The sequence below is a fragment of the Sphaeramia orbicularis genome, chromosome 9 (assembly GCF_902148855.1).
Source record: "Sphaeramia orbicularis chromosome 9, fSphaOr1.1, whole genome shotgun sequence".
Lineage (NCBI taxonomy): Eukaryota > Metazoa > Chordata > Actinopteri > Kurtiformes > Apogonidae > Sphaeramia > Sphaeramia orbicularis.
Genome location: NC_043965.1, coordinates 24,214,054 through 24,233,645, shown reverse-complemented (window position 1 = coordinate 24,233,645; position 19,592 = coordinate 24,214,054). Strand labels below are relative to the sequence as shown.

At 37.9% G+C, this 19,592-nt stretch overlaps 1 protein-coding gene across 1 annotated transcript in view; it reads left to right on the top strand.

Moving 5' to 3' along the window:
• The window catches only part of LOC115425562 (netrin receptor UNC5C-like), a 287,867-nt gene that overhangs the window by 142,631 nt on the left and 125,644 nt on the right, over positions 1–19,592 (top strand). Inside the window, exon 3 of the mRNA XM_030143191.1 lies at positions 17,963–18,106. Coding sequence (XP_029999051.1) covers positions 17,963–18,106 — 144 coding nt within the window. The remainder of the gene's footprint in view (positions 1–17,962; positions 18,107–19,592) is intronic.

The window sequence follows — 19,592 nt, the reverse complement described above, 5'->3', positions numbered from 1 at the left end:
TGCATAAATAACACAAAGATGCTTAATGAACCTTTTCAAAGACTTTAAAAGTGAATATTGGTTCCAAATATTAGGTATATAAAATTTAAATTGTAATAAATTAAAACTATACTCAAATATTTGACATAAAAGCATATCTTTACATAGGCGTTTTCTCCAGTTTTCTCACCCCCCCCCGGGCCTCCTGGATTCCGCATCCAGTTGAGGTGGGGTCATTCTCACCCTTACCTGTAATGCAAATACAGTCTGTGGATTAGAATCCGCAGTTTGGGCCATTTTTTTCCATTTTGAAAAAGGACAAAAAATGACAAAGATATAGTAAGAAATATAACGCCCCCACCCCCCCACCTCATTTTCATACTTCTATTCACGTTTGTTTGCTCCAGTTTCAAACCATCATATCTCCAGTTTTATTTGCTCTATCAACATCAAAAAAAAAGTGGGAGAGTGTCTTTCGAATGCAGTTGTCCCCAATGGTCTACGTGACCAACTTCTGATGTTACAACTCGTTGAAAATGTCATGTGATTCAGTCTCAGGGCTGTGACAGTGGACCCCTAAGGGTTAAAGAAGTACACAAATAATTGTGCAAAAATTGTTGTTTTATTAAATTTATGTGTTTATAATGTGTAATTAAAAGTAAACTGGAAATAAACTGAACTAAATCAAATGTGAAAAACTAAATTAACAAAATAAAAACAGTCCAAACTCTCCCTGACTCAAGTCTTTCACTAAAAGCGATGCTGTTATACACATATTATACACTCTCATCCTACTGTTGACTCGTTTTCCTTCTGTCCTTCCCCCCAGCCTCTCTGTGTTCTTTACTGACATCATATGCAGCTGGTAGTCATTTATTAGTCTCCCATCAGTCATTCATTATCTAGCTGCTGGATTCCAGACACTGCGTTATTGGGAGAATATTCTCCTCAATTAACAACCCATGGAGATAGCCTCTCATATGTGATAGAAAAATCAGGATTACACACTCAGCTAGATAACAAAAAATAATCGACATATTTTGAATATCAACTTTTTTTTTTTTTTTTTTTGTGACAATGCAGTTTTCTGGATGTCTCGCAGCCACATTAACCGATTAAATATATATCGTTTAAATTGAACTTTTAGTTTTAAACAAGTTTTATAATTTCATTTTCAAGTTATCTAGTACTGCAGCTTGTTGGGAAAAAAAAAACCCTCAGGCCTGTTTAGAAAAAGGATGTTTTTTTTTTTGTTTTTTTTAATTTATGGAGTGTGTTAATTTAAGCTTAATTTATCTCATACAAAGCAGTCTTGATGTTACTTAAATTTAAAAAAGAAAGAAAAATTGCTCACTACTTTGTACTGCTCTGGGACATTTAATCTCTCTAGCACACACTGATCCATTCAGATATGCACATAAAAAATATAATCAATCAATAAATAAATGGAGATCATTATGTAATATAAAGAGCAAGTGAGTTTTGGGAATATCTGTCTCTACTGAAATAGTTTTACTAGTGAATATGCTTCTTTGCTTTTTCGGGAATCTGCTGTGCACAAAGTTTTCTGAAGCTGTGCGATATTGATGCTTAGCTTTATCTAGGCTGAGCTGTCACGCAGAATAGAAATATAAAGAAATAAAACAATCATGCCCTAATATAATGAAACATGAAACTCAATTTGTGCTTTTTTGCAAGTCTTTTGGGTCTCCTAAACAAAGGCAATGAGAATCAGAAGGGGATTCTAAATATATATTATTCAACACAAGCTGTATGTATTATGCAATGTAGTTTAATGAAGGGCATAGAAAGCAGCTGTAGGGTCTTTGCCTGGTGCATGTGCATGTGCGTGTGTGTGTGTGTGTGTGGGTGTGTGTGTGTGTGTGTGTGCAGTTTATCTGTTTATCTGTGTGAAAACCTAAACTCTGTAAGCTGTTTTCCCTTTTTGTTTCCTGCTGTTTCAGAGACACAGCTAGAAGCTATGGGCCCCATACTGTTTTTATTATCTGTCTTCTCACTCCTATCCTCTCCATTTCTTTCTTCCTTCTCTTCTCTTCTCTTCCCTCTGCTCCATGCTGTTTTCTGCTCTACTCTAATTTCCAGCATCTGAAATTGGAGAGAGCAAAGGCAGATAAAACCTGAGCCTGAGAAAGCATGGGAGAGGAGCGGGGATGATGGAGGGATGCTGACGAAGGCTACCTTAGAGAGGGCTCGAAAGGCCAACAGATATCAGGGAGTCACACTGAGGAGAAAGATGATATGAATCCTGCTGTGTTGTTTTCTTTCTCTTTCTTATTCACTCCCACTCTCTCTTTCTGTCATCCTTTTTGGAGCATGAAAAGGAAAGCCAGCTTAAGTGCTGAAACATGGTGTCGAATTGATCTCTGGGTTTAAGTTAAAAGAAAACAACACAAAAAAGCCTACAAAGATGAAAACAAAACTGAAAGGCCCTGTGTGTGATGCCTTGCAGCGTAAATACATTTGCAGGCTTTAAACATGTATGTCCAAACAAGATAAAGCAAATGCTGTTTATTTGTCTGTATACAGGCAACGAAAGGCACACAAAGAAACATTCCGACTAACTTAAGGTGATTCATTTGAAGTGGGGTTGTATGAGGTACTTTTCGTTTACTCAGTGTGCTCCTAGTTGTAGATGGTGGTTCTCTGTTTGGAGAAGCAGAATGCGCAGCACAGTTGGAATATTTTTACCCTTTTGCTTTGAAGTGAGACTCATAACAGATAGTTCCAGTTCAGAACACGCTCTTATTGCAAGGTAAAGTAGTGGAATGTTCTAAATGTTTGCTTACACTTACACTCGGAGGTAAAGGAGTGATATTTGGCTTTTTTAAATGGAATTATGCATTTTAAAACATTTTCCCGTGGTCTACATAAACTGTAAATGCTATACGTTGGTCTGAATTCTTCATTAATTCAACTCCACAAGTCCATCTTCAACCCTATTTCTGAGGAATGACACCAGAAAGGTGGTTTTGAGCGCTGGCCCTTTAAATGCAAATGAGCCACTTCATGCCCCACCCCCCACAGGTTGTTGTCTGTGCTGCTCTGTCCTGTTCATCCAACAACTGAACATTTTAGGTAATCGGCTCAAAGTTTGGACATATTTTCAGTATGGACTACAACTACTGCTGCTGACAATCAGTTATGGCGTACTCAGAGAAATGTTCATCAGAAGCCTTGACCTTATATGTGCAAATGTCATGACATAACTAGTTGTAAACATAGCAAATTAAGCAGGAATTGAAACGGGTTGTAGAAATCCACTCGATTTTTGCCCTAATGAATATAATAATAGCTTTGCAGCACCTGGAGGGTTCAGATTCAAACTTTATGAACTGTTAGGGTCCAAATACACAAATAAATGTACCAAAGACTTATAAAAGTGGGATTATAGCAAAATATGACCCCTTTAAGGTGGACCTCTTTTTAGGTCATCAGGTTATATTTGTGTGTTTCCAGTACCATCACATGTACGTCATACAACCCCTACAAATGAAGCCAAATCTTAAACCCTGTAAAGCCTGAACCATTAAATCACTGACAGAAAATTAACATTTTTCGAAACTGGAGCCTTTATTGGTCCTTCTGAACAACCCCCCAATTTTTTTTTTCAAATATCAATTTCCATGTATGAGTTTCAATTTTGTATCATATTTGATACATCGGATCTCAGTGCTCAAATATTATTATTTTTGAACAAACAAAAACATAATATAACACAAACATGTCTAACAAATTGGTAATTCCTTTTCAAAACTGGCAAAGTTCTGCCTCCTTCCTCATTAATGAAAATCTTGTAGTGTCACTGGAAAGGCCTCTGGTGAACAAATCCCCCCCCCCCCCCCAGTGGATTATCCATGTATTGCATGTATCTAAATGTATACATCAGGTTTTCCAAAAAAAATAAATAAATAAATCAAACTGATCACGTAGAGGGCTTCAAAACTCATGTATCAAATATGATACGTTTGGCGTTATGGGGTTAAAGACACACAGGATGCAGGAATGTACAGTAAACACAACCTAATATTTTTATAGTTTTCATTTCGATAACACTAATCTTACACCCATTTTCCATCATATGTGCCATAAAATTTGAAAAGGTATTACAATTTAGTTGAAATGCTGCATGTTAAAATGAATACACGGTGGCAGAAACACTGATGAAGTCAGAATCAGTAAAGGTTTTTCTTTTAATAACTCTCATCATGGTGAAAACACACAACTATAAACAGGGGCGCCACTACCAGTTGAAATCTAAATGAAAGTTAAAAGTTGTGGGCCCTTTCATAAAATTAAATATCTTGTCAATCTGTCAGAGCACGTGCAGGGTTGGGGTGGGGTCCATACATAACGTCACTTACGTTAGCATGAAACAAAACTTAAACTTAACATGCTTTCAACGTCCGATTCCTGACTTCTGTGCCTCTCTTATACAACGGATCTTACACGAAATTTTCATAACTTCTAGCCTGTATCCACTGGACCCCCTCCTCTGCTCTATGGCCCCCCCCACAAATGCTGGGCCCCATGAATTTGTCATGTTTACCCCCCCTTATCGGCGCCCCCAGACTATAAATATTACCACGCTCATGCCTCTTTACATTTTATGTTCGCTGTTTACTTTACCGCATGCTGGCTCTCTAAAATTAATTAACTGAACACTTAAATTAAAATGTGGCACCATTAGTGTCATTTACACCATCTGTGCTTTTCATGGTATGAAAACTGAAAAAGCCTACTGCTGAAAAACAACACACAACTACCTCACTAAGTTTACCTGGCAGGTCTAACACCATTATAAAGGGTTATTACCTAATGTTTTCATCTGGGTTTGTCTGTTTGTTTGTTTGTCCGTCTTTTAGCAAGATAACTCAAAAAAGTTATGGACGGATTTGGATGAAATTTTCAGGAAATGTTGATACTGGCACAAGGAACAAATGATAAAATTTGGGTGGTGATTGGGGTGGGGCAGATTTTTTGTTTGTTCATCTGTCTGTTAGCAAGATAACTCAAAAAGTTATGGATGGATTTGGATGAAATTTTCAGGAAATGTTGATACTAGCACAAGGAGCAAATGATTAAGTTTTGGTGGTGATTGGGGGGGTGGGGGGGGTGGGCTTTTGATGAAATTTTCAGGAAATAGTGATACTGGCAAAAGGAACAAATTATTAAATTTTGGTGGTGATTGGGGAGGGGGGGTTGTTGTAATTTTCAGGAAATGTTGATACTGGCACAAGGAACAAATGCTGAAATTTTGGTGGTGATTGGGGGGGCGGGGGGGGGGGGGTTGATGAAATTTTCAGGAAAAGTTGTATCTTGGCACAATTAACAAATGATTACGTTTTGTTGGTAATTGGGGGGGTGGATGAAATTTTCAGGAAATGTTGATACTGGCACAAGGAGCAAATGATTAAATTTTGGTGGTGATGGTGGGGGTGTGGGCTTTTGATGAAATTTTCAGGAAATAGTGATACTGGCAAAAGGAACAAATGATTAAATTTTGGTGGTGATTGATGTAATTTTCAGGAAATGTTGATACTGGCACAAGGAACAAATGTTGAAATTTTGGGGGGGGGGTTGATGAAATTTTCAGGAAAAGTTGTATCTTGGCACAATTAACAAATGATTACATTTTGTTGGTGATTGGGGGGGGGGGTTGATGAAATTTTCAGGAAATGTTGATACTGGCACAAGGAGCAAATGATTAAATTTTGGTGGTGATTGTGGGGGTGGGGGAGTGGGCTTTTGATGAAATTTTCAGGAAATAGTGATACTGGCAAAAGGAACAAATGATTAAATTTTGGTGGTGATTGATGTAATTTTCAGGAAATGTTGATACTGGCACAAGGAACAAATGATTAAATTTTGGTGGTGATTGATGTAATTTTCAGGAAATGTTGATACTGGCACAAGGAACAAATGCTGAAATTTTTGGGGGGGGGGGGGTTGATGAAATTTTCAGGAAAAGTTGTATCTTGGCACAATTAACAAATGATTACATTTTGTTGGTGATTGGGGGGGGGGGGGGGTTGATGAAATTTTCAGGAAATGTTGATACTGGCACAAGGAACACATGATTAAATTTTGGTGATGTTGGGGGGGGGGGCACTGATCTGCCTTGGTGGAGGTCTGCGCTCTCCAAGTGCTTTTCTAGTTTTATGTGCATTTGATGGAAGTATGGCTGTGTTGCTTTCATAAATCATATACATGTGAACACTTAGAGCCTCATCTGGAGGCTGGGTTAACCAGGTGAAGGTCACATCCAAGGGTGGGAGTGCAGGATTGTGAAGGAGGAGGAGGCGTGTGTGGGAGTAGGGGGTGGGGTGGGTCAGCAGGATGGCCTAAGGGTTAGTGAGGTCATATTCCAACTGGAGGGAATGGGCTTGATTCCCTAAGCAGCTACAGTTCTTGTCACAGTATCCTTCACAAACACAGCGAACTCGACCTGCCTCTGGGTCACTGCCTCCCCCTCCCCCTCCCCATCTCTCGTAGCCGCAGCGGGAAAGTAGCATTTCATCAAGTCCAAAACCACAAAAACAAGCTGCCTCCATTCAGACAGGCATTTTAATAAAGTAGCATCATTAACAGTGGCATTTGCTAAAACATGCTTAGCAGATTTCCATCACACTGAAACTGACTTAAGGTGAGAACAGGCATTATTCATCCAGAATGTGAAGGGCATTTCCAACGTTTTCTTAAACAACGTCCATACGACCTCAGTATATCTCCATTAGCCTTGAAGAGTGCTAATGGCATATTGTGTACCAGGTTACTTACTTTGTCTCCATTAGCCAAAGTGTGAATAGTTATTAGTCTGCCAGCACTGACCTGTGACTCCACTTCCACACATACACACACACACACACACACACACACACACACACACACACACACACACACACATACACACACATACATTACTAGCACACCGTATTGGCTGGCGTGATTTGTGACCTCTTTCCCTCCTTCGCTGCCATCGCACTCGTATTGATTTCTTCTCATCTTTTCTTCTGTCCCTCCTTCTTTCTCCTCCTCCTAATGTTTCTCTTCTCCTCTCTCTCCTTCTCACTTTCTGGCATTACTCCCACCCTCCAGCTCTTCCCCCTCTCCTCCTTTTACCCCCTGTCTTTTTTGTCTCAATCAATCTCTTCATCTCTTACACTGAGATTGTTGAATTATTAACAACTATGAGGACTTATAAAAGAGGTCAGTTAGCTTCTGTGTCAGTGAGTCTTGATATGCCGTCTGTTTGTGTTTGTATCGCTGTTGTATAGACAACTCCGTTTATTGCCCTGCTGTTTCCGTTTGTGCTGTCTGTGTGAAAGGTGACGCTTTCGTTTCTGGGAAGTTGTGTGATCCCAAAACAAGCACTTTTCTTTTCCTGTTTGTTGCTTTGTGAGTCTGTATGCGCATCAGTGTGTAGCTGCAGTTCCCTGTAGACTTTCTCTCATGTCCTGAAATGTCCTGCATTGCTGCCTTTTAGAGCTACTGGAGCACACAAATGTGCACAGTGAATGACATTCACATGTACAGCGTGCATGTGCAAACACATGCATTACAGGGAGTCTAACATGAACTGTGAACAACCGTGATGATCAATCAAAGTCAGAACGATGGCTATTAACAGAGTGGAAACACACACACACACACACACACATACACACACGTATACACGCGTATCCACGTTCTGTGTGTGTGTTGTGTGGCTGAATTGGTCATGGCTCGGCGACTCTTCTGTTTAAGTTCTGGATGATTTCCCTCCACTGGCTGAGACCTTACTTAACCCGTCCATGCTTTCTCTCACTATGTCTCATCCTGTTTGTCAGTTTCTTTTCCTCTTTCTGTCTCCATCTTTGACCTTGACTCTATTTTTTAAAACATTAAAGCAATAATTTCTTGCATGCTTTCAAGTGATGTACACACTCTGGCGGCAATACTTTAAGTTTTTATTCATAAAAGGTCAGTTTTTATTTTTTTATTTCTCAATATATGACTCAACTGAAGCAGATTTTTTTTTTTTTAAATACACTGTTCTCCATAAAGTTGGAACACATTATTTTTACATTTTCTCATGAAATATTTGTGACAATGATTGCTATGTGTTCTTGATGTGTAACTACGATTCAGTATGTAATCATTAGACCTGGTAAAAGATGATACTGATGTGTATGAATAAGAATGAAAAGAGGAGTGTATGTGAATATATATATATATATATATATATATATATATATATATATATATATATATACATACATACATACATACATACATACATACATACATACACACACACACACACACAGTAAAAAATGCAGTGTCAATATTTCTGAGTCAAGCTATTTTAACTCAGACAGAGTATTTATAGCTTTATGGAGAGTAAACCAGCTCTGACAGTAGAGTTAAAAGTCAGTGTAAAGTTTTACACAGATGCAGTGTAAAATTCAACTCTATGGAGTGATGTTTAGTGCCAGATTAGTGGGTACTGGACATTTTACTCATTGTGTTCATTTTCATGTACAGGGGTTTGGGAGGGGTGGGGGTGGTGTTGGTTAATGTTTATTTAGGTTAATATGTCTGTTTTATAATGTTTTTTGGCCTTTTCATGTTTATTATTTAATTAATGTATTAGTTAAACCTGTAGGCAGAACAATACCTTACCTGATTGTCGCTGTAAAGCTCTACATGTATTACAAGTGAAGAGGACTTCAAAGTATAAAGTATAAATAATTAAATGATGACAAATCACTTCAGAAATGTTAAATATAGTGAAAAAAATCATTTGGGAACTACTACAAAAGTAGCACTGGGTCTTTATGGCTTAAAAAAACAAATAAATAATAATAATAAAAGCTCCTAGGTTTCCATACACCCATATGACATGAATCTTTTTCCAGCTTTCTTGTCAGTTACGTTCATTTTAACCAATCAGTGTCAATTCAACTCCAGTTTTCTTCCATTTAACAGGTTTAAATGCAGTAATAAACTTGCTAAGGTACTCAAAGAGGTCCCCTGTAGGGAAATCTGCTCTCACTTTACAGCTCCTCTATAAAGTAATGGTGCAGGGTCACATCTGAAAAAAAAAAAAAAAAAAAAAAAAAAAAAAAAGATGCTCAGATCTCTGTCTCTTGGTATGTATGTGATTTATTTACAGTAGCTTGGGAAAAAAATGTTGAAACAATATTTGTGTCAGAGCTGTTTTTGCGTCCGCCCCCTGGTTGTCTGATCTCCTGTCTTCTGTCAGTCACTCTCCTCTGTGCTGCTGATGAAATAATAGTAGCCGGTGTTGACTTTTTTCTTTATCCTCTGTGTCTTTTCCCTAAAGGCCTGTCTGTTTGACCTGTCACTGATCACATTTGAACACCACAAAGCTTTGGAGTGCCCCCCCCTCCCTTCCCTTATCTCTTTCAGTTTCTAAACCATTTAGCCTCAAACCCCCATCTGTGTTTCCACGTCTGTCCCTGACTCACAGGCTTTTCTCTCACATGTCTTCCTCTCAAGCGCTTTTCGTACATGTCTAATTCATTTGATCAAAACTTGATACCTTTTTTTTTTTTCAATTTTTAATCAGATCATCTATGGTTTTAATGTGATTACAGACTTTGATGTGAATGACCATAATGTGCTACAACAAAATACATTTGTAAATGTTTCTAATTAACATCAAATCCAGTTACTTTTAACAAATGATTAAAAATTAACTAATTGACTCAGCATTTGCCATGCTTGTCTAAATCCATTAAAACAAAAAAAAAAAACCAACATGCTTTTTCTGCTTCCCTTATCGCCTCAGTGAAAAAGCTGCTTATCAACCGTTCCTCCTCCAAATTTTGACTAAATTTGATAACATGACAGAACCCTGTCTGTAAGCTTCTGATGACAGTGCATTTTTTTTTCAGTTTCAGCCTTTTAAAGTAAATTATCCAACTTGCTCTTGTGCCGTAATAACATTTATTTAATAATGTGGCTTGAAATCATCAGTCATAAACTTGGTGAAATTAAGATAAACTGTATGGTAAATTATTATAAAGGCTACTTGTCCTATTTCTTTAGACATATTTGCATGGATATAAACAGCTCTATATCTTGAATATCTTTATTTTCACTCCAGTTTTTTTCCCTTCAGTTCACATTTGTCAAATAAAGTCCCAACCTGACAAAATATATTCACCTAGTTGTACTTTAACTCCCCAGTTGACAAGAAAACTTTGTTATGAGAATTGACTTGGAGAAATCTTTGGGCTTGTGCACACATTTGTGATTGATAGAAATATTTGACAGTATCCACTTGTCTTGATAGTTGTCTTCCATTTTTCATCTACTCCTTCCCCCTCACCTCCCTCAGCTGACAGTTGTGGTTTTGTTGATGTGAAGCTCTGTCATGCTACAGAGACCCAAAACTCCTCGCCTGTCTTCTCATAAGTGAATGATGTGAATGCTTTAAGCACTGTATCTAAACAAAATAAGACACTTTTTTTTTTTTTTTAAAGCCTCAGGTAATTCCGTCATATTCTGCCCAGTAACACTAGATATGTGAGCTTTGCATCGGCAAATAGTGGCAACAACTGGGATTTTACCAACAGTAAATCATCAGTGAGACTCTGCATCCAGTGACATTTGTCTTTATTCTCAGTTTTTTTTACTCCTCAGTGACATATTCCATATTGACATGACACTGAAGAAAAATAAGGGGATCTGTTTTTGTGCTGGATATAGATATTTGTACGTTTGTGATGCCACATGTTTGACATTTAAATCTACTTTTCTCTTGTGACTTTCCACATTTATATTAGGTGTGATATGACAATATTTAGATTCAGGAGTTATGGCATTGATTCGTAGTCAGGTTTGTTCATTACTCTGTCAATTTTGCTAAGTTTTGCATACAGTCATTCAAGATTGAAGAAGTTTATTGTCATATACACAGCAGGTACTTACTTTGCGAGTTCCTTTCACACAACTAACATTAACAATTAAACTAAACAAAAATGAAAATAAAGGACATAAACTGTACATTTAAAAAGAATAACACAAGTGGTACCAGGCACAACAAACCCCGCCCCTTGCACATATTGTAGCTTATTTGGGTATCGATCCAGCTGATGTCATCATGTCTATGCGTGTGTGATGTCAGCCTATCAATTGTCTCTATATATGTGCCAAGTTTGAAGTAAATTGAAACAAAAGTTATGTTTTTATAGACATTTGAAATTTTGCCCATTATAAGTGAATGGGAGAAAAAAAAAAGAATTAGAAAATATATAAAAAGTTTGAAGTTTAACCAACTTTTCCCAAAATGTAACCACTTCTATCCTGGGTCACTGGCAATCTGTAAACCCAATTTTGTATGAATTCAACTAATACTTTTGCTGCTACAAACATTTGAAATTTCACCCATTAAAAGTAAATGGGAAAAAAAAAAAGATTTTAAAAATTCATAAAAAATTTGAACTTTGACCTACTTTTCCCAAAATGTAATCATATGTAGTCTGGGTCACTGGCAATCTCTAACCCCAATTTGGTATGAATTCAACCAGTATTTTTACAGGCATTTGAAATTTTGCCCAAAATAAGTAAATAGGGAAAAATTATTTTAAAAATTCATTTAAAAAAAAAAAAAAAATGAAAGTTTGACTTATATTTTTCAAAATGTAATGGCATGTATTCTGGGCCACTGGCAATCTATAAACCAAATTTGGTGTGAATTCAACCAATAGTTCTGCTGCTACAGACATTTGAATTTTTGCCCATTATAAGTAAATGTGGGGGGGGGGGGGGGGGGGGGGGATTTAAAAATTCACAACAAATTTGAATTTTGACATACTTTTTCTAAAATGTAATCAGATCTATTCTGGGTCACTGGCAATCTATAAACCTAATTTGGTAGGAATTCCACCAATAGTTTTGCTGCTAGAGTGTTAACAAACAAACAAACAAACTGAACCAAAAACAATACCCCTTGCCTCCCTTTCAGGGGGGCGGGGTAATTAAACTAAAAGAAAATAAAGGAAATAAACTGTACACAAAGCAAGGAAAAATAAATAGGTAAAATAAAAGTGCTCTGTGCAAAAAGTAAGTGTATCAGGTGCAAGAAAAAAAAAAAGATTGATTGCAAAATACAAAATACTGTCACAGTGGTAAGACGCTGAGGGTAAATATTATTACTGTCGTCGAGCAGATATGCAAGGATATGTACAATGTGAGTTGCAGTCAATCATGCATACAATATAATCCATATGCCTTTCTTACAGCAGCTTTTATACACATTAACAGTTCATTAGAAACACTGACACAAATGCAAGGAAATGTGTCCTTTAAGCGTGTGCCTCGATTAAGAAAGCACAGTGTCTCCTTTAGATGATGTTTGGAAAATCCGGATTTCGATTTCTGATCAGTCGTCTGAAGCTGACAGTAGCGCAATTACGTGAGTGCAGGAAAACATACAGAGGGGTTTGTGTATCTTCTTAGTTTCTGCCAGTATGAGAAACACATTTCATCATTACAACCATTGATTTTTCCTGCTGTGAAACCAACTCAGCTTTCCCCCAAAGCTCCCTATTTCACTCTATACGTGTCCTGTTCGTGCTTTGTTTTTTTCTCTCTTTTGTCAATTTTCTCAGCTTGTCTTCTCTTACCAATGTCTCTGTGCTTCTTTACTTCCAATAAACTCAAAATAGGGTTAGCGTTATTTTCTGCACTGTCATAAATAATCTGTAGAGGCTGAAAGATACTTTCTCTGATCCAACCTCTTTTCCACGTTCAACATAAATACACTTAAAAGTACAAATAAGCTAAATTTTTCATGCAGCTGCAGAGGTATAAAATGCACTGCTTTTCTTCTCAGACTATATATGTCGAGTCGACTATAAGGTACGTGAAATCCTTGAGCCTAAAATGTAAGTAGAGCACCTTTCTTCAAAGTTGCGTCTCTAGAAAGTAGCTTTATGCAGCAGGTCTCCAGCAGCTGTTGTCCCATACGCTGCAGTGATAGTGTCTAACCCATAAATAGTGAAGAGCAGGTGAAAATACTGACTAATATCTGTAGTTGTGTGTTTGAATGTTTAATTACTTCATATTTTATGTATTGCTAAGAAAAGTAACTGCTTACTGTTACTGTTTAATCTAACACACAGCAAAAAAAATGCAATGTATCTATTGGCTATCGCTGAAACCGCTGCAGTAACTTCATATTTTGCAAGTAAACGTTTTATCTGTAGGTTAACCCTTTATCGGGCAAGTGACTATTTTTTGGTCATTTCTACATATATTACATGACAGTGACAGCAACAGTTACAGTGAGGACAGTAAGTCAACAATCTCCGTTCCAATGTGGTCTACAGGGTCTGTAAGGTCCACCTCTGCATGAACAGTGAGTAGGGATGGGAATCGAGAACCGGTTCTTTTTGAGAACCGGTTCCCAGTAGCTCGATTCCTTGGAATTGTTTGCCTGCCTGCTTAACGATTCTGCCTTATCGATTCCGCCTTCGTTGTGCATGCGCGATGACGTCACACGTACGCTGCATTGTTTTGGTCAGAACGTAGCCAACATGGCATTGAGGCAGAAACGGTCTAAAAAGATGACACCAGGGCCACTTACTTGGAACACTTGCAAAGCTTCCATGTCTTCAAAAGGGTGGAATCCCTCCAATATCCTCACACATTTGTCCACAGCATGTGAATCATTTACAGGAATGTCACGTATTTGATACTCAGCGGCGCTTGTGAATGTAGCGGCAGAGTGAACGCCGGGCCGGTTCCAGTTCCGGTGTGGGCAACAAACATCGTACCTCCTCAAATACAAGTTTTTGAAGGGAAGAAGGGAAAGGAAAGGAGGCGCACAACGACGGGAGACAAGCTGAGCTGAGTCGAACTGGTTCCACATAGTAGAAATGCAGCAATAGAGGAATTAGTAAAGAGTCTTTAGTTTCACTTTCCCTGTACCCCCCCCCCCCCCCCCCGAACCGGCCCAGCATCATCTGTTCTTATTATTTGTACATACTGTATATGATATATTTTCTGTGCAGAGATGGAAGTATAAAAGACAGTTAATGCAAACACACGCGTTTGTACTCCTTTATTCCCTCACCCAATGAGAATTGATAAGAGAATCGATAAGGAATCGGATCGATAAGCAATATCGATAATGGAATCGGAATCGTTAGATTCTTAATGATTCCCATCCCTAACAGTGAGTGTACCTGCTTTGTTAGGTACCATGAAGTAATGGTACTAATGTAATGAATGATGTTCAAATAATGTGGATTTGGACAGGTGTCTGGATGAGCACTGATGTTGTAATGTTATAAAAGTGATGTTCTAATGTTCTAAAATACATATTCCTTTCGCCTTACATGTGTTTTTTTTGTAGTTTTATTTATTTATTTATTTATTTTACTTCTTGTATTATTAATATAATTTTTTTGCCCCTTATGGGTAAGGAACCAAATATTAGGGATGTGCCAAAAAATCGATTCATATAATTCGCGATTCTCATTTACTACAATTCAGAATCGATTTAAAAGGTCCAAAATCGACTTTAAAAAATAAAACAAATCCGCCGGTAGTCTGCCTCCATTTTGTATGCGGGACGTCCTGACGTCATCACACAGCCAGTTCTGGAACATATGCATGCGTGGTAAGCACCAAAACAAAGAGAAAACTAATGGAGGAGGTAGGGTTAGCTATGGGGTTAGCAGTTAGCGATTAGTGGCTTGTGCAATTAGCGGCTAGCGCATTGACACATCATCAAATGGCATTAAATAACACGTGAAAGGATTAAAATGCGTATGTATAGCACACCAAATGCAAACTACTGGCGTCACATACAATGCGATTTCATGAGCTCAGTCTGTCAGCTGCATCACCCAGAGTTTAAGGACATGGTTCCGAGTCAGCCACCAGCAGCAAACGAATACACACTGCTGTACCTCACTAAACTCCCTGGCAAGCATGGATAAATGTTTAAGACTTAATAAATGTGAAAAAGACATTTTAATGTCTGTATTTGTTATTCTGTCTTGCAAAGCAGACTGGAGTAGATCATGAGGATCCTTTGCACACCTATAGATTGAAGTAGAAATCATAATGAATCAAATCGTTTTGAATTGAAAATTGATTTTGAATCGAATCGTAGTCCCAAAAATCAGATTTGAATTGAATTGTGAGATAGTAAAAGATTCCCATGCCTACCAAATATGGTAACTTCATTGACCTTGGTTTTCTACACGACAAAACATTTTGAAAACTTTCACAAAATTAATAAAGTCTTGTTATGTCCTCCAATAACACACTCAAGTTGAAATTTTGAAAGTCAGATTATTTCTATTAGTGCCCTGTAAAGGGTTAATAAGGCATGTTGGTAGTAAAGAGGGTAATAAAGCTTTAAATGTGCATACGTTTTTCTTTTATTTGGCTTTTGCACAAACTTGTTCATGACCTCAAACTGTGTCTCCCAATTCCATGATCCTGTTCATGTGTCATCCCATATGCTTTCTTTGCATTAGTTTGAGTCCATTTGCTATAACTGGCTGTCTGGCTCATTTGAGGCATTCACTGAAATTGCCTTCCTCTCCTCATTACTTCAGCAGTACCATGCTCTCTGGTCCTTACCTCCTCCCTATTCCTTGTGCCCTTTTTGTCCTCATGCTGAGTTTTTTGCTCATTGCAACTGCCTACTAGTTGTCTTCGGCTTTAGTCGCGGGTCCGCTTGCTGGTTATAATTGCCTTTTTAGCTGCCATTTTCTTAGCCTCTATGTCTCTTACTGTGTCCCCAGCTCTTTCATTTAAACTCCCTTGTTTGCTAGTTTGCTGTTTTCACGCTAGTTTGTAAACAGTTTCTGCTCTTTGCCCTTGTGGCTCGTAGCTTTTCTCCCCCTCAGTGGTTATTATTCCTTGTTATGCCAGCAGTCCACATTCTTCTTTACTTTGTGTTGCTTTCCTCTTTTCCACTCAGTGCTACTTCAGTGTCATCCGAGTTCTCGTTTTATTGTCCGTCTTGATGTACAATCTTATCAACCTTGATTTATTTTCTTATAAAAACCATGTTCTTCATGTCTCAGCTCACTTCAGTAGGAGCTCCTTTAGCCTTTTCAACTTTTTTCCCCTTATGGTTTCTTTTAAATTCTCCTGCCAGTTTTTAATGCCTTTCAGTGCACTATATCTCTGACTGGATTTACCTTTTTACCACTGTGTCCCCTTTGCCTCTGTGCTGGCTTGATTATTGTAACTGTCTCTCAATTTCTTAGTGAACTTACTGAGAGTCTTCCTGAGTACGAAGACTAAGGCAGTCCCACAGAGCTGGATGTGTCTTTGTTAGACTGCAGAAATAAACCACTAACACCCTTTCTCACGATGTGTTGCCCATCTCCCCCTCATCCCCCGTGAACTTTTGCCTAAAATCCGTTTTTATCTCCTTTTCTTTTTCCTTTCCATCTCACATTTCATTGCCCTTTCCCGCCTCTCATTCTGTCAACCTTTCTCTTGTGTCGTTCCATTACTTCTGCCCGTCTGCTGTTTTTCTCCCTTTGCTTTTTTTGTCTGTATGATTACTCTGCTTTTTTCTTTTTTTTCCCCCATCGTGCACTAACTTCTTTTACACACATTTTCTTTACTGCTTGTGCTTGTGTGTTCTACCCATCCCTTTCTTTGCTATATTCTTGTTCTCCATTTCCTCGTTCCTATTTCTATGCTTCCTAACGATGGGGGGCCAGCCATTAAACCTCACACGTATTCTTTACATGATGCTGCTTTCAAAACACCGAAGAAAAGGGAATTGGAGAGGGATGTAAAATAAGCAGCAAAAGCACATAAGAACAATCTCATGAAGTTTTTGTAGCATTAACCCATAAAGACCCAAACATCCACCACTGACCAAAACCATCTGTTGATCTAAACTGTTCATCCACTAATCTTACCAGTACATGTAAATAATTGGTGTAAAATGCAGGTTGTTGTCTTATCATGGTCATCAGATATGACCCATTTGGAGGTTCAGAGTCTCCGTAGTTACCGTAGAAATACGGTCATCTTCTGCAACATTGATTCGCCAGTAAAACCCATGGAGTTGGATCAACGACAGTGGATGGAGACACTGGGTTTATGCTCACTTAATGATAGATTTGCTGAAAATGTGACTTTTTCCTCATGTCTTTCTGTTTTGATATAATAACCTTTGACTTTACCTTGACCTTTATGAACATCTACATGATCAGTCAGTTAAACAGAGAAAAATAGATGATTTTCAGTGGAAAAAATGCAAAATTCAGAGGATAATGTTATAATATTCATTCATTCAGTTTCTGAACCTGCTTTATCCTCACTAGGGTCACGGGGGTCGCTGGAGCCTATCCCAGCTACTTATGGGTGAAGGCGGGGTACACCCTGTGCGAGTTACCAGTTCATCGCAGGGCTTACATATAAAGACAAACAATCACTCTCACATTCATGCCTATGGGCAATTTAGGTTAACCGATTAAGATATCAGTGCATGTCTTTGGATGATGGGAGTAAGCCAGAGCACCCAGAGAGAACCCACACAGACATGGGGAGAACATGCAAACTCCACACAGAAAGGTCCCACCCCCATCAACTGGTGTTGGAATTGAACCCAGGACCTTCCTGCTGTGAGGCACGAGTGCTAATAATATTATAATAAATGGTGAAAAATCACTTAGGAAAGAAAAAAAATCATTTGGGAACTGCCACAAAAGTCTCAGTGGATCCTTATGGGTTAAATCCTTGAATCTGCTAAGCAAATTTATGTGGATTTGTATACAGCAGCAGATATTCCGTGATTTAACCCCCACCCCCCATATATTTACTCGAGAAGATATTTACTGCTTGCTTTTGCTCGCCGTTTTGCTTTTTAAATATAAATCTCTGTCACAAATGGGTATGATATTTTACTTTTAGAATTTCAGCCTTGACTGATATTACAGGTATGATGTTTTCTTCTCTCCTGCAGGTCTGGTGGTAAGAGAAGCCAGCATAGAAATAACACGGCAGCAGGTGGAGGAATTGTTTGGTCCAGAAGATTATTGGTGTCAGTGTGTGGCCTGGAGCTCTGCCGGAACCACCAAAAGCCGCAAAGCACACGTCCGCATTGCATGTGAGTACAAATCAGACAACTAATTATACAAACAACAGGGAAGATGAACAATGAGGGAATCAGGGAGTTTCCTATTTGTCAAAAAAAAATAGTGTGAAAGCTTAACGCTGCTGTATAAAGACAAATTCATGTATTTTTTGTGGAGATGGCCGAGCAAATCCTTACTCGGATCTTCAACTTCACACGACTGGCAGATCTGTGTGTCCGTTTAGTCGGATCAGTTGAGTCCTACCACATTAAAATTCCAAACGGCGTCACCCACAAACCTCCAGCAACTTTTACAACCTAATAACAGCACATGCTCTTATAGAGGCTGCCAAGAGTCCCATAAATTACAGTAAGGAGTTGATTTGTAGCGAGGAGTGGGACTGAATGAGCCAAATCTATCTGTGAGCCCAGCAGTCTGAGTTAGAGACGGTTGAGTGAATCCATATTCAGATCTCTTACCTGAGATCCACTCACACACAGAGATTCAGATACTCATGAGATCCTCTGTGATTCAACTCCTCTGCTTCAGATTTGTACTAATGGGTTTAACTTTGCAAGGCTGGCTCAAATAACTCAAGTGACTCGTACAACCTGGATCATATTCAGACTAGGGGTGTTTATTGGCAAGAATCTGGCATTACAATATAAATCACAATACTAGGATCACGATATGATATATCACGATATGTCATGATACTGTTAAAAAGGCAATTTTTTTGTTTGTTTCGTTTTTAAATGATTATTTCCTTGAAGAATTGAATTATACCAGAAATATGCACAAATCCTATACATATTTTTATTTGATCACAACAGGATGTAATGCTATATCACAAAATTTTCCGGTATTATAACTTAAATTATGTTTTACAGACATTACAGTTTAAGATCCTGTTCAAATGTTCATATTCTATTAGTTCATAACTAACATCATAACATTATTTTTGTGCAATCCCAACAAAGGAACTAACATTATTTAATAAAAGAGTGTTAAATAATAATAATTAAAATATAAACAACAAAGAAAAAGAAAAAAACAAAAATGAATCTCCACAATATCTGCATTTGAATAAATACCTAAAAATATCGATACAGTACTTTTTAATATCAATACAGTATTGTGAAGTGAAATATCATGATATATTGCAGAACCAATATTTTCTTACTCCCCTAATTCAGACTGATCCAGATCCTTGAAATGATCCAAGATTCCCATCACTAATTTTCAGACTTTTTTCTTCCTCCTAAATCAGGTGTGTCAGACTCGTTTTAGTTCAGGGGCCTCATACAGCCCAATATAATGTCAGGTGGGCCAGACCAGTAAAATAATTTAGTGAAAAAAGTAAAATTACATCATGAAAATATTTATAAAAGTTTCCTTTAAAATGTGAGTAATATGAACCACCTGAAATTTCGTAAGAAAAAGTGCAGTTTTAACAATGTTGTGCCTCAGTTTATCATTTACACTTGTATTAAAACTTACAGATCACAGTGAATCTAC